This window comes from Cucurbitaria berberidis, assembly GCF_010015615.1.
Source record: "Cucurbitaria berberidis CBS 394.84 unplaced genomic scaffold K460scaffold_1, whole genome shotgun sequence".
Classification (NCBI taxonomy): domain Eukaryota; kingdom Fungi; phylum Ascomycota; class Dothideomycetes; order Pleosporales; family Cucurbitariaceae; genus Cucurbitaria; species Cucurbitaria berberidis.
This window is the reverse complement of record NW_024468935.1, coordinates 1,517,904-1,531,665: the sequence shown is the minus strand read 5'-3', so window position 1 is coordinate 1,531,665 and position 13,762 is coordinate 1,517,904. Positions and strand designations below refer to the sequence as shown.

Genomic DNA, 13,762 nt, shown 5'->3' with positions numbered 1-13,762 from the left:
ATTAGGATGGAGACGATCAAGGCCGTGTATCATGAGAGCAATTGATTGTAATTGTTCATACGATATTCCTGTCCCCCCACGGCAATATCATTTTTGCGGCTCGTCTGCGAGCACGCTGTTAAAACATTCAATAAGAAAAGAACATGCAAGAACCTATGAGGTGGCATCTCGTCTGCGAGTGCCGATCGCAAAAAATCAAAATTAACCACAAGTAATCCCGTTGTCTCTTGTCGCTGGGTTTGGGTGTACCCTGTTGGTCTTCAAAGACCCTTTGCCTTGTTGGCAGATATATGATAGGTGCGTGAAAGTCTTTGCAGTCACGTCTTGTACCGATATCCTCGGTGGTGGAATAGGTCGAGGGCCTCTAGGCTGGTATATGAGGTACTCCACGATCCCTCAGCCCGCAGAACTTGCTCCAGGCTGCGCCTTCCTCGCGCGCAGCGGCCTCGCCTGACGCGGTCCTGGCGAAGTGAATGTCCTGTACACCTCGAAGAGCGCACTCTGCAACTTCTGCGCCTCGTTACCCGGAGCCATGGTCTGAACTTTGAGGTATTTCCACAGCGTAGACATGCCCCCGGTTACTCCGCGGTTCCACCACTCATCGACCTGTGCTTCCACCTCCTTGTGCTTGAACCACGGCTTGTCCTTGTTGGCGAGGATGTACTGGCATGAGTGGAGGAGAAGGGCTGTGTGCTGAGGGGCAATGGTGTCGATATTTGCCAGCCGGTCCTTGAGGATGACGGCCTCGTCGGAAAGTTGTTTGGTGTAGGTGGCGTCATTCAGAGTGGCGCCGAGCTGAGCGAGGCTGGTGATCGAAGTGGGATTGATCTTGCCAGTGGCATGATCAGCTTGCGTTTTAGCATGATTTGCTGGTGCCTGTGCCGCTGCAGGTGTCGGTACCGCTGCGGGTGCGGGTGCTGGCGCTGGCGCTACTGCAGGTGCAGGTGCAGGTGCAGGTACCGCTGAGGGCGCTGCTCCCGCTGCGAGTGCTAGTATCGCTGCGATTGCAGGTGCCGCTGCAAGTGCTGGTTTCGCTACGGGTGTTGGTACCACTGGAGGTGTTGGTACTGGCGCTGGTGTCGGTGCTACTGCAGGCGCCGATACAGTTACTGGTGCTTCTGCTCGTGCAGTGGTAGTTGGCTGCGCGGCATTGTTGCTGGGCGCTGGTGCTGCTTGCATAGGCTTGAAGCCAGCAACTGGGCCGAGGACGGGGACAGCAGTTTTAGTAAGGCCTGTCGTAGTCAGTAAAGTTCAAACATAAGTACAGTCGACGGCTTGTTGAAGTATGTGGGGAGTCTGCCAAGTGATATGGCTGACATGTTTGATGATTGATACAGCAGGCTGGAGATGTTTGACTTACCGGTGGACGAACTCTGTAAGCCTGGCGCAAAGTTCGTCAAGCTCGCAGTGCTGGCGACCGGAGACGCTATGATGCCGGTCATATTGCCGTTGAATCCTTGCGGGGCGGACCAAGAGCTTTCCGACAAGGAGGTATTGGTGCTGGAGCTCAATGCCCCGAGAGACGAACCAAAGCCTGATGCCTGGGTTGAGGAGGACTGGCTGAAAGAGGAGGTAAACTCCACAGGGCCGCAGGTCGTATAGTCGCTTTCGTCCATAGGGTCACCGTTCTCCGCAATGAGATCAGCATATGTCTGCGACATCTTGTGCAGTATGCTACCCTTGGCTGGCCGGCGCGTCTCTTTCAATGGGAATCGGATAGACTCCGCGAACTCTTCGAGGTTATCGAGGAGCGTGTACCATTCATCGGGGAGGTCGCCGCGCTCTGCTCTCTCGTAGAGGTACGTATGTACCCATTCAAAGGCGCTCCAGTCCCAGCCGAGGTCGAGACGAAGGCGTTTGGGAACGCCCGGGATGTCGCACTTGGCTTGGATATGTTTTATACCCGGGATTGCGGCGTTCAGCTGTTGTATGAGGTGCGCTGCAATCTGCTGAAACTGGGAGGAGTCGTATTGCGACCCCTTGAGGCTTGCAAGAGTGGTGTTGATCTAAGAGTGAATCAGTGGTGTTGTGCTGGTCAGAATACTGAAGCTATATACCTGACCACTCATTGAGCATAGAGAATCATGAACCTCCTGGTTGCGCTGGTTGATGCAGCGGCTCAGTGCTCCATTGCGCTTCAGGGCTTCTCTGGCCTGTCTCCAGCTTGTTCCAGGTCCATATCGCGGAGAGGGCGCTGACTGACGAGGCACTATGACGCGCCTGTCCATATCAACGTCCATGTCGGGGTGTTTCTGGATGTGGCGTCGCTGGTACGCATCTCTCTGACGACGATCATTGCGGATATGCAACATATCTCTTTTTAGCTTCGCACTTTGTAATTGCCGATTTGTGTACTCGATGACGGTCCTTCGCGAGAACGTGGTATTCTCCTGCAAAGCGCGCTGAAGCGATTGCGGGAAGCGGCTGGTGGATGCCATGGTATTTGTTGTTGCAAATAAGAAGTTAAAAGATAGTAGAAGGCGAACTGGGTCACTTTATTCCTTGTGTTGAAGCTTTCGTTGAGAGGGTAAAAAGTGGTGTTGGAGGAGGGAGGTGGAGTCAGATTGTAAGTCAAGAAATACGTGTCGGGCGGCGCAATCTCAGTGGCAGCCAAGACGTGCTACCGTACGCGAGCTCGTGATGAGTCAATTACGTTGACGTTGTTGGCATGAATGGGGTGAAAGTAGGTTTTGAGGCGCGAGAAGGCGAGAGTGAAACGGGGCTTGAGCGTTTATTGGGAGTGGAACGCGAGAACAACGAAACACGAGTGACCAAACGCCAAAGACAGCCCGGTAGAGGAGAGATAACAGTAGATATATCTGGTTTTATGGATATTCTTATAGCTTCAGGGAGCTTTGTGAACAAGAGGAGTACACATGGCAACCCTTTGGGGCCAAACGTATACCCCAATTGAACCTCCATATGACCATTCAAAGGATTAATATCCCTGTTGGCAGTGCTAGAGTGAATGGGAAAAGCAATCCTCAAGATTTGAGGGCAATAAGGGTGCCATGTTGTAGATTGGTGTTGAGGTATAATAGTTTCATGTTCCGTGGTGAACGCAAGGTCAAAGGACAATCGCACCGAGTCAAAGGGTGTACTAGACCACAAAACTCATTGAACTAATGCTAGAAATACAGATGAAGTCATAATTTGGGGGAGGTTCAACTAAATTTGTCGATATCACCGATTCCGGTTGTGAGAGTGTTAACACTTCCTTCGCTGTGCCCTTGATTAAGCCTACCGTAAATGTAGAAGTTCTGACCCGGTGACTTTTGGTATCTCGAGAATGACATATATATAATGTAAGTAGAGGTTTGCTGGTAAAGACTGTAGCAAAGCGTTAGCGTAATTCGTCGATGTGATGTGCGGGTTTGATGTCGCAAACTGCTCCTTCCGACGTCGCCGCTCTGGTTTGCTCTCACCACTCTGCGCCTCAGATCAATAACGCCAACCCCACCTACGCAACTCCTATTCGATAGAAATTATCGCACAAGTCATGCTCATCCAGTCGAGGATAGATCGTGCGACATATCTTACTGTATCCTCACCAGCTGCTAAGACAACAGCAAATGGCTATGTTCGCGTCGTACCCTCATTGAATGTAGCTCACGATAATCTTGCGAGAGAGGATACCTCAAGCAAGTTTCCAACCGCTGCATTGCCAGCTTTTTCCGCCACCTTCCATAGCACCGGTATTCAAACACAGCCCCTCTGCGACGGCGACCAGTTCATCGAAATCTTTGGGTACGACCCCACGCGCGATGACCTCAAGCGCAGAATTGGCACAGCTGCGATCGGCCGCTACAAGACCGAGGGCGAAGTCAAGCCGCACGAACTGGTCTACGGTGCGGCATTCTCGGTCGCGCATGTACCTCGACAAAAAGCACTATACGTAAACGCGGGCTTTCAGACTACAGATTTTGCCGAGTCCAACAAAGCGCTAGCCAGAGCAAAGGTTAAAGCATCAATGGTAGCTAAGAAGTACCGGCGAGTTGCCGAAGCGGCGGGATACAGGGTGTGGGCAGAGTCGAAAGATGAGAGGGTGATACATTCTGAACAATACGCCGTCAAGATCGAGCTTGATGCAGAGGGTAACGCATTCGATGCGGATATAACGGGGCACCTTTTACCGAACATCTACGGCGTAGAGATCGAATCAGCCCTCGACTGTTCCGGCTCAATCCATAATCCAACACATACAAATACGCACAAGGTGTTCTCGCAGCGTGACACTGCTATCGACCTGGAGATACTGCGCCCGATCCCTGCACTGGAACCGTCGACTCGAGAGTCAGACCCTGACCCAGAGCCTATAGAAGACTATGGATATGAAATATCACTACGAGGAGAGGATTCAGATATGATATTTGAAAAAGATGCTCAAGAGAAGGCTGTCAAACCTGAGAACCCGAGCGGTACGGTAAATTCGCCTATACATACGCAAACTGATGTATCAGTACCACCAAAGTCAAGTCTCGTCTCTCCGTCTTACAAAATCGACAGAAAGGCTAGTAAAGCGTCGCGCCTCCAAAAACAAAGGCCGGGAAGGTCGTTGCAAATCTCCACTTCGCGAAAGATAGGAGAATCGCCTACTGTCGAGTCTAGCATACCCACTGGAGAGGACAATGACAGAAAGCAACATGGTTCTTTGCGTGACACTCCCCAAAGGACAGGCGCAAAGCATAGTAGTAGAGCCCGAAAAGGTCAAGTGGGGCCGCTATCAGAGTTGCGCTCTGAGGATGTACCGCGTAGCCCTAAAGTACATCGCACCATAGATCAGCCGCCTCGTTCAAGCACAATTTCAGAGCTGGCCCTTTCAACACCAGGCAGAAAGCCACCCGGTCGGGTACCTAACAACAAACCTCGGAAGATCAGAAGCACAATCAGAGAGGAAGATGACATAGCCTCTAAAGAGACAAAAGGTGCAGATGGTCCGAATTCTCCTCCGAAAGCAAACCAAGTGTCTGTTGATCTGGTGCTGGACCATGAGGTACGGCATGATCAAGAAAAGCTAGCAAGGAAGATCCAGGCCAATATTGGTGGTCTGGAAGAGTCCTGGAAGTCGACGTCAAACCAAAAATCAAAGGGCAACATCAAAGACACTGCACGACTGCAAACATCAACAACGCAAATGCACGACCCACAGACAGATGTCAATGCGGAAGACCAACATGATCTGTTCACACGAGCACGTGAGATCGAAGACCGTAGGCGCAAACTTGCTTACGCAGTAGTTGAACAGAAGGAGATGAACGACGTGGTCCACCGTCAGAGTTACACACCAAAAGGCGTAGTAGTTCAAGACGCTAAACCGCCGCGCATAGAGCCAATAGACGAGATGATGCGTGCACGTAGGGCGGAGGAACGTCGTCGCGAGCTCCACCACGCCAACATGAGCAGTCGGAAGCTATCACGTCATATACAAAAGCGTTCTGTTGACAAAACTGAACGATCAGTGAGCAACGACGAAGAGAGGCGGGAGGAGGGAATAATTGCAAACAGGAAGGTCGCAGCGCCACAACCGCGTCGTGTAGTTCGGGAGGAAATAAAACGGTATGATCCGCGAGATAGAGTGAAGAAGATCAGGGAGGCAGAATCTTTTTACTCTGACACCGCAGTGAAAGATAGGGTAAATCCAGAGGGAGACAGTACGCGCGAGCGCGATGATGGCAACCGGAAGAGACGCAAAAGATAATGGTGGTTATTTAGGGACGTACATGCCCCATGGTTGTGTTTTGGGCCTATAGTTGGTTTATTGCTACGACTTGCACCAATGAGCGGAGGGTGAATACGTGTACTCAGGCAAAGCCCAAAACAACAGGATTGATACAAGCAGTGTCTGTTGGCTCATTGCGCGAGCGACGGAGCAGTCTCGCAACCCATAGCTGATAGTAATCCTGGAAAACTTGAGAGTCGGATTAGATCTATTTTCACACTGAAGCATTAGCGGTTAGGAGATAAATTGTGACTGACTCTTTTACACACAAAAATGTAACTATTGGCCTTAGGCCCCCTGCCTAGCTTCATTGTGATCTGGACTAATCTTATTCGCCAAATGCACCTCGGTCACCTGGCTCGTTCTGCAATAAATCTTGCGCACGCACAGACATTCGGATTACTTCTAGTGAAACACGTGATATGCCCCGAGTGAAAGATTCACTTGCGTCCTCTTTCGGCCGCCGCCCCGCAATTCGCGTTTGCAAGGTCGGACCTCAAATAACTTTCCTAGCACACCTTCCCTCCATTCTCACTCCGCCATACCGCGCTCCACCGTCAAGTACTGCACCCAATTACCAACTCGGCCAGTATACACCATGTTCTTCGGCAGCAAGAGCACATTTTTCGACACGCGCCCAAGGCCCAAGGTATGTCGCGGGTATCTGCTCTGGGTTGTAGTGACTGATCCGTTATCAACAGGGCCCGGCGCCGTGGAGCAAGCGCTACGTGAAGGATAAGAGCGAGACGCTCACAACAACCGTGCCTGTAAGTTTTTGTATGTGATCCCATACAGTGCGGCGAGGCTAATGATCTCGCAGAGCCGTTTAGCTCCTGATACCACCTTGACATCTCCAATCCAGAGCAATGATGGCGTTCAGCCTGTAAGTCCTCTATGCATGATAACGCGACATGATCCCAGGTGACCAACTGAATAGCAAACCAACACTTCCCCATCTTCCCCATCTGAAGAGCCAACGCTTGCCCATAATGGGATCCAACTAAACCCGTCACATAAGCGCCGGAGAAGTAGAAGTCCACAGCCCATACACCACAACGAAGAAGAATATCGAAAGCGACAGGCCGCGACGGATCGAAGTCGTCAGCGCATTGCAAAGATGCAGAAAGTACATCACCAAGAGCAAAAGGACGACTATGACCGCATGCGCGCTCGCGCTCACAAGATGGAGGAAGAGCGGAGGCGGAACGCAACGCCGTCGCTTTATGCGAGTATCATGTCGGGAGAGTACAAACTGTACAAGCCGGATCCAGACCGTTTTGCGAAGTCGCCGCCAGCTCCTCTATTTACTCCGGCGGGTCAATCTACTGAATCAAACACCAGTGGTGTACAACATCCGAGTGCTTTGACGTCCTCCAAGCCGGACGCTGATAGTCTTTGCGCCGACGACAAGCTCAGTTCGGCCTACTCTGGTAATAAAGAATGCCAGGAAACTCCTCAGAACAAAGTTAAGTCGACACCCATCAGCCCAACGGACAGTGGCTACGAGACTCGGTCGTCGCAATCACCCGAGTCGGTTACTCTTACAAGCTCACCTGTCATGAATTCAGTGAAGGGTAAGGAAAAGATCGCAATATCTCCCCTCGGTACGCAAATGAGTCCCGATGGCCAACAGCCGGAGCAAAATATGAAAAAGAAGGGTGGCTATGTGCCTACGGGGAAGGGTAAGGGCAAAGCCCCGGACTTGAGCTCCAGAGTCTTCTCTAAGGTCGACCAAACGGGCACCTGGGTTCCCCTTACGATTGCGGGCCCCAGCAGTCCCATCCGCCGGGTTCGCCAGCCGGTCGTCGAAGAGGAGTGGGATGGGACCCGAGGCGGTTTCAAGCCTGAGATTGATATGAGAATTGGCGGTCCGGCTCACACGTCCAAAGGTGGAGCAGCGCAGGTCGACGAGAAAACGGCGTTGGGTGAGAAGGACACGAGTCCCGAAGCCCCGGTACAACATACCAACAGCACGCGAGAATTGCGACCTACTCCCGATAGGTTGGGGCAAGAGACGAGTGCGGAGCGAGATCTAGTCGACACCAATGACGAGACACCATCGTCGGAAGACCCAGTAGTGGCCGACACGAAAGCAGCCCCCATCGTACACTCGGATGATCAGACGTGGTCGAAAGAAGTCAAGGTGAATACTCATCTGGCCGCCGCCAATGCTAACCCAGAGAAGAAAGACAAGACGGTGAATCGCAAATCAAGCGTAGACACCGCCCCTGCCTCTGAGCATCAGCATGAGATAAGCAAGGTCATCACGTCTTTCGCCGAGGCCGTCAAGCTGCTCGAAACGGAAGGTTTGAAAGCTTCCTCAAAGCTTCGCTCTGCTTTGAAACATCTCGTTCAGACCCAGAACACACCAAATCTAGAGCGGCAATCCAATCTCATCGCACAGGTTCGCAATTGGCTCGAACAGAACGTCGCTAGTGTGAACCTATGCATTCCCCAACCCGACAAAGACGTCGATGAAGAGGGCAAATTGAAGCCAGAATTCTTCCGGAGATCCCCATGGATGAACTGGACAAGCAGAACGCATCTTCTTGTTGCCCTCATATACCTTGAGGTCCTACTGGAGCCTTTTGCACACATTATCCTTGCCGAAGATGCGAAGATTGTCGAACGAGCAGTCGCTGTGTTGCAATCAGAGCGAAAGTTTTTGCAGGGCCAGCAAATGTCGAGTGGCTTCAAAGTAGCCCCAGGTATGGCTAAAGTCGACTTCGACTCGCTCCGTCGAGACATCAAGATCATAGAGCGGTCCAACGTGTTCCGTAACGAGCTCATTGACTCCACTGGACTTGATCCTCGAATGATCTCGCAACTGCTCTTGGTTACTGAGTACATGGAAGATGACATCGATCAAACCCAGACGATATTCCAGACCGTGTTAAATCGTATACGTGGAATCCTTGTATGCAACGCAGCATCGGACAACACCCGCATTGGCTTTGAATCGCCCGCCGAGGATGTTTCAGAATCAGATTCTGAAGATGAAGATGAAGTTGAAATATTCATCAGTCCACAAGCAAATGGTATACTGGATGGGAATTCAGCCTTAGGTTTAGGATCCTCATCCATACCAACGACGCAGTCTAGAGGATCATCTGTATCAGCCGTGTCTTCGATCCCTTCCCGCCCATGTCTTCGCGTCAACAAACCAGGCGGGTGCCCAGACGAAGATAGCGGCAAATGTCGCTTCAACCACCTCAACAAAGGCATAGTCTGCCTCTCAATAGCGAAAGGTATTCCCTGCGGTTTCGGCGACAGCTGCGCGTACCTCCACAGGACGCCTTCACCCGCCGAGGATCCTAAGCGCAAGGACCTGAAACCCATTCTCGATATGGTCTTGAAGAATCCGACCGTTTATAGGGCGTGCTTGTTCGTCAACACACCGCGAGGCTGCTTCCATGGCGCAGAAAACTGCCAGTACAACCATACCTTGGAAGGAGTGTCGTGTCCAGATGATGACGGTAAGGGCTCCTGTCATCGGAAGGCACAATGTCCCATGCTCCACAAGACTGTTTGCGTGGTATTCCTGGCTCGTGGCGTGTGCGACTGTTCGTCCGACGACGAGTACACCCACCCACCGGAGAAGTGGCAATCACCACCTCCTCCTCCCGTACAGATTGACCAGCAGCAGACACCTGGTCGGCGAGCGAATTTAGGCGCGGGTGCGGGCTCAAAGCGCCTACACTCGGACGCCTTGCAGGGCGAACAAGAACCTCCCGTCGGCTTGAACAGGAAGCGCCAACGTCAAGCCACGCCGGCCGCCGCTGCTCCCACAGGGCCACGAGGTACGCTGCCCAAACGAGCAAGGCCGAACGGGGCAAAAGTTCAGCAAGAGCTCCGCAAGAAGCTACTAGCACAGAGCTCAAAGAAGACCGCCCAGCCCCGAAGCAGCGCCGGTACCCTCCAAGCCTCAAGTACCACTGCGCAGGGAGACAAGTTCAGCGTCGTAGGAGCCGCAGCGCGCACGCAGAGTGCACCCGTCGCCACCCTCCAACAGCAGCAACAGCCTCATCGAGCTGCGCAAGGACAACCAGGCGCTCCACCGCGCGGCAAAAGCCACCAGAAGCGCAAGTTTGAGAGCGTTGGCGGTGTTGAGCGCGTTGGCGGTGGCGTTGACGGGGGAGTTGGCAGTGACGCTGGCAGTACGCGTACGAACGACGACGACTCAAACCCATTTGGCGCAAAGCGCATGAAGCGCACCGAAGCTGCTGCTGAGATGGCGCACGTTGACAACAACGGAAAGGCGTCTGGCGGTGTGAAGAAGAACGCAGGAGGTGATAACGGCGGACGACGAGATGGCCGTTCGGGACGTGGACGCGGAAGGAAGAATTGAGGAATAAAGGGAATAGATTTTTAAGAACAAAAAGATTGCATAGATATAAAAAGTAAAAAACAAAAGAGAAAGGGCAGTAAGGATGCAGGCAAAGGATGGATGGGACGATTGGAGGAGAGATGCGAATAGGTACCAACAGTTGGACCTATTGTTTAATTGTACATGGCATGCGCCAGGACGCTGCCGCTAGATAGTAATGCTACAGCTTTACTATCTAGACATTTGCAAACATGAACACGAACTTGAATTGACAGAGACAGTAATAAGGAGACAAGAAAGATGGTGCCATCACAAAAGGGAAAAGTAAGAAGAGGATTGAAGATGAGAGAAATTGAGATCGTAACAAGTCGTCAAACATGAGTAAAGCTATCTACTAGAATGGCAATTTGAAGATCCTGAATCGTCAGAATGTACGCATGTGTGAGAAATCGCCGAGTATAAATCCGTAGCTCTTGAAATCCTTAGAAAACCGTTCGTGAACCACCACATCATTTGGCCGTGAAACTCCAATGCCCAAAACACCCGTCGCTTATGCAATTTAAATAAAAAGATGGAAGATATTGCAGCGGCTGGTGCACCCCAGCCATAATGAAACGCCATTTACAAATTCCCAATGACTACCATAAACCTGAGCTTCCCGTCAGTCTTCTTGCTCGCTGCTGGACTCGCACCACTCATCGAGTCCTCTCCGCCGCTGATGGTGACTTCATCTAACATCAAGGTACTACTCTTCCAGCCCCAGCTTTGGCTGAAGTTAAACCGGTCAGGTGCGCTCTCGTAGATGCTCAGCATTCTGCCGCCCTTGGATGGGCTGTAGATCTTGAAGTACGTCTTGATAGTGGGGCGCCCGTCGACATACGGTGGAAAAGCAGGGACAAGGGCACGTGTCTTGCGTTGCGCTCGGGACGTGAGCGATGGGTTGGCATAGGCAGCAGCATCCGATTCATCGTCATCTGAGGTATCAGACTCGTTATCCAGCGAAGAGTCCATGCCTGGTGGGAAGGTAGGTGAGTCTGTGGCGTCACCAGTGGCAGGCTGAGTAGTAGCGAGGCTCTGGAAATCCCATTGGGGGACACCCTGAGAAGACACCCGTGGCATGGTTGCACCGCGGCGACGTCCGAGGCTGGAGCTGGAAAACAGTGGATTCCGAGGCCCTGGAGAGGCGAGTGTTGCATCTGCGTCACCACCGCTCCCACTTGTGTCTTCTTCTGCAGTCATTTCGTTGAAATGGGCTCGAGTGCTACGTCGGCGGTCGCGTCGCTCACTGCGCATCAGCATCTCCCGCTCTAGTTGGCCAATACGCTCATCAACCGATCCGTTGTTCTGCTGGCTCAGAGTGCTGCTTAGCGTGGATTCGTCCACCTCCCGCTCCTTTGCACGATGTAGGTAAACACCCAGCTGGACGTTCTTGGCTGAGCGAACCTTCTGTATGTATATGTTCCACAGTGAGCCTGCGTATGATACAGTTCTCGAGTATACCCGCTTCTTCTCCTTCAAGAAGCGTGGGTTGGGAAACTCGGCAGAGAAGCGGAATGGAGGGAACTCCGTGTAGGCGATCGGTTTTGGTTGGCCTGCGTTGCATCCGCCAGCAGAAATAGGACGCTGTGTATCGTGCACACGCGTGCTAGGATTTGTCAATGTCGATGGAGTCGAAGCGAAGTCGGTAGCCCATTGCGCATCCTCTGGTTGTATTGTGGCCGAGAGACGAGACGCATGGCGCTGAAAGGAGCTGGATGTTGTGATGACAGGCTCTGCCCCGTTACCAAGCACGATGTTGCAGTCTGAGCTCGGTATCCAGAACTTACGCGGCCTGCCATTCCCGTCCCAGCTTTCGGATTCGATTTCGGATTCCTCCTGGGCAGAAGTGACGGCCTTTGACTTGCCTTTGCTGACGAGTTCGTCACCGGTCTTGGTCGCGATATTGGACACCTCGGGTTCTGGTGGCGACTGGCAAAGTCCGAGCTCTTGTGCCGACTCGTCCGTGTTAAGCACCCTCTGGCGAAGCGCGCACTGCTGCCACAAGGCATTGGAGATGACCCTTTCAGGCATTACTGGAAGCCCAAAGACGTCGCGGGAGTTCCTGATGAAGTCAAGCTGCTCATACTCCATGTGGATGTAGTGGATGCCTTCGTCGAGCAATACGAGTATACGCTCGATGTCAGGCGAAGTGTAAAGCGCAAGCCAGTCGGCATGGGTATCAGACGAGGAGTGTGCGGCAGTCAATGCATTCTGCCGGTATACGCCATCAAAGCGGACGGCTATGAAGCGGAGAGAGTTGGGCGCTTGTGGAATGGGCTTCTGGCCTCGCTGTATTACACCAGCCTCGATGGCAGCTTGTCGCAGGCGGCGGTCGAGAAGGCGTTTGGAGAGCACCCATCTATCCCACTCGCTATCAACAAAGAAGCCGTCGGACCCTATCAGCTCGCGGATGATGTCACCTGGCATGTCGTCCCAGTATCTGATAGGCATCTCCCAGCCGTTTCTGCTAAGCATGGCCTTGGCCGACTCGAGGATGCGATCTCCTGATCGACCGTAGTAATTGGTGGTCACCAGGCGGATGAGGAAGGCGAGGGTGTCAGGGGCCATCTGGCGCAGGATAGATTCAATGGCCGAGTCGATTAGATCCTGCATTTCCAGCCAACACGCTGTCGCGAAGAGACCGATCGCCTCGGCGTCCGACTCCTTGGAGATGTCGACGCCATAGAGTTTCCGGATAGCCAACTCGAAAGACGTCTGTGTGATGTTGTGGTCGATCTCTTCGGGGTGCAGGGCGACTTCCTTAGACCGACTTTCTAACCATGGCTCCGAGAGGGCTGTTGTGAAGAAGGGGGCGCGGTCGAGGATCAAGCGGTGCAGGTTGTATTGCTGGCCAAAGGCAATGATGGTGATGTCCGAATGTCGCCCCTCTAGGAGTCCGCGGGTGTAGAGGTGATCGGGGAGTGGTATCGCTTCGTTTGAGACTGTTGCATGTTAGTGTCTGGACGCACTCGATGTGTAGGGGTGACATGTACCTCTAAGATACAAGGGGCCCGTGGCGTTGTTGTAAGAGGGTGCTCGTGAGCCGGGCATGTTTGCACTCTCGCTGAACAGTCTGTTGATGTCGGTGCGGGTAGTGTGCTCAAACCGCATGAGATCCATGGTGGTGCGGGTTCTGCTGTCGCTTTCAAGGGGCGTGTTCGGGTCATCGGCGCTCTTCTGGGCCTGGTCTATCTGCGTCTGTAGCTGGACGATTGGGGGATGCTCGTCCGACAGTTTGAGTCGTGCTGTGCGCTGGGCCATGGCGGCAATGTTTGCAAGCGACGATGGCAGCGAGCGTGCAGCGCCTGAAGATGAGGCGGTGCCCACATGGGGCCTAGCATTTGCGGTGGCAATGTCGGAAGACGACGGTGAGGCTGCTATCGCAGGCAGGCCAGGAGAAAAGAGACTGACGTGTGGAGTAGCAGTAGCAGTAGTAGCAGTAGTTGCGCTGGGGCTGTCTGCCACGTCGCCCTCGACCATGGCCCATGTCTCGCCGGTGTTGGCGTCGGCTGTCTCTGCTTGCTCGTCATGATGCACACCGCTCTCGCGGCTGCGGAGGGCCTCGCTGGCGGAGTTCATGCTCTGCTCTGTCTCGCGGGAACATGAGGCTGTGACGTAGGGCGGCGACAAAATGGCTTGTTAGTGGGGTTGTAGTAGCAGCAGCAGCACGGCAAAAC

General features: G+C 53.1%; 4 protein-coding genes across 4 annotated transcripts; 2 read left to right on the top strand and 2 right to left on the bottom strand.

The window, feature by feature from the left end:
• Nucleotides 1–396: 396 nt before the first annotated feature.
• On the bottom strand, nt 397–2,438 carry K460DRAFT_400233 (uncharacterized protein; the record flags this gene model as incomplete). Its single annotated transcript, XM_040936306.1, has 3 exons — nt 397–1,232; nt 1,361–2,006; nt 2,058–2,438. 3 exons carry the CDS (start codon nt 2,436–2,438, stop codon nt 397–399), a joined length of 1,863 nt encoding a protein of 620 aa, XP_040792713.1.
• Nucleotides 2,439–3,499: 1,061 nt separating this feature from the next.
• Nucleotides 3,500–5,698, top strand: K460DRAFT_400232 (uncharacterized protein; the record flags this gene model as incomplete). Its single annotated transcript, XM_040936305.1, has 1 exon — nt 3,500–5,698. The coding sequence occupies one exon, from the start codon at nt 3,500–3,502 to the stop codon at nt 5,696–5,698; it is 2,199 nt and encodes a 732-aa protein (XP_040792712.1).
• Nucleotides 5,699–6,317: 619 nt separating this feature from the next.
• On the top strand, nt 6,318–10,067 carry K460DRAFT_422582 (uncharacterized protein; the record flags this gene model as incomplete). Its single annotated transcript, XM_040938179.1, has 4 exons — nt 6,318–6,368; nt 6,421–6,486; nt 6,540–6,602; nt 6,657–10,067. 4 exons carry the CDS (start codon nt 6,318–6,320, stop codon nt 10,065–10,067), a joined length of 3,591 nt encoding a protein of 1,196 aa, XP_040792711.1.
• A 600-nt stretch (nt 10,068–10,667) lies between these two features.
• K460DRAFT_270992 (uncharacterized protein) lies at nt 10,668–13,565 on the bottom strand (the record flags this gene model as incomplete). Its single annotated transcript, XM_040927694.1, has 2 exons — nt 10,668–13,027; nt 13,079–13,565. 2 exons carry the CDS (start codon nt 13,563–13,565, stop codon nt 10,668–10,670), a joined length of 2,847 nt encoding a protein of 948 aa, XP_040792710.1.
• Nucleotides 13,566–13,762: the final 197 nt, after the last annotated feature.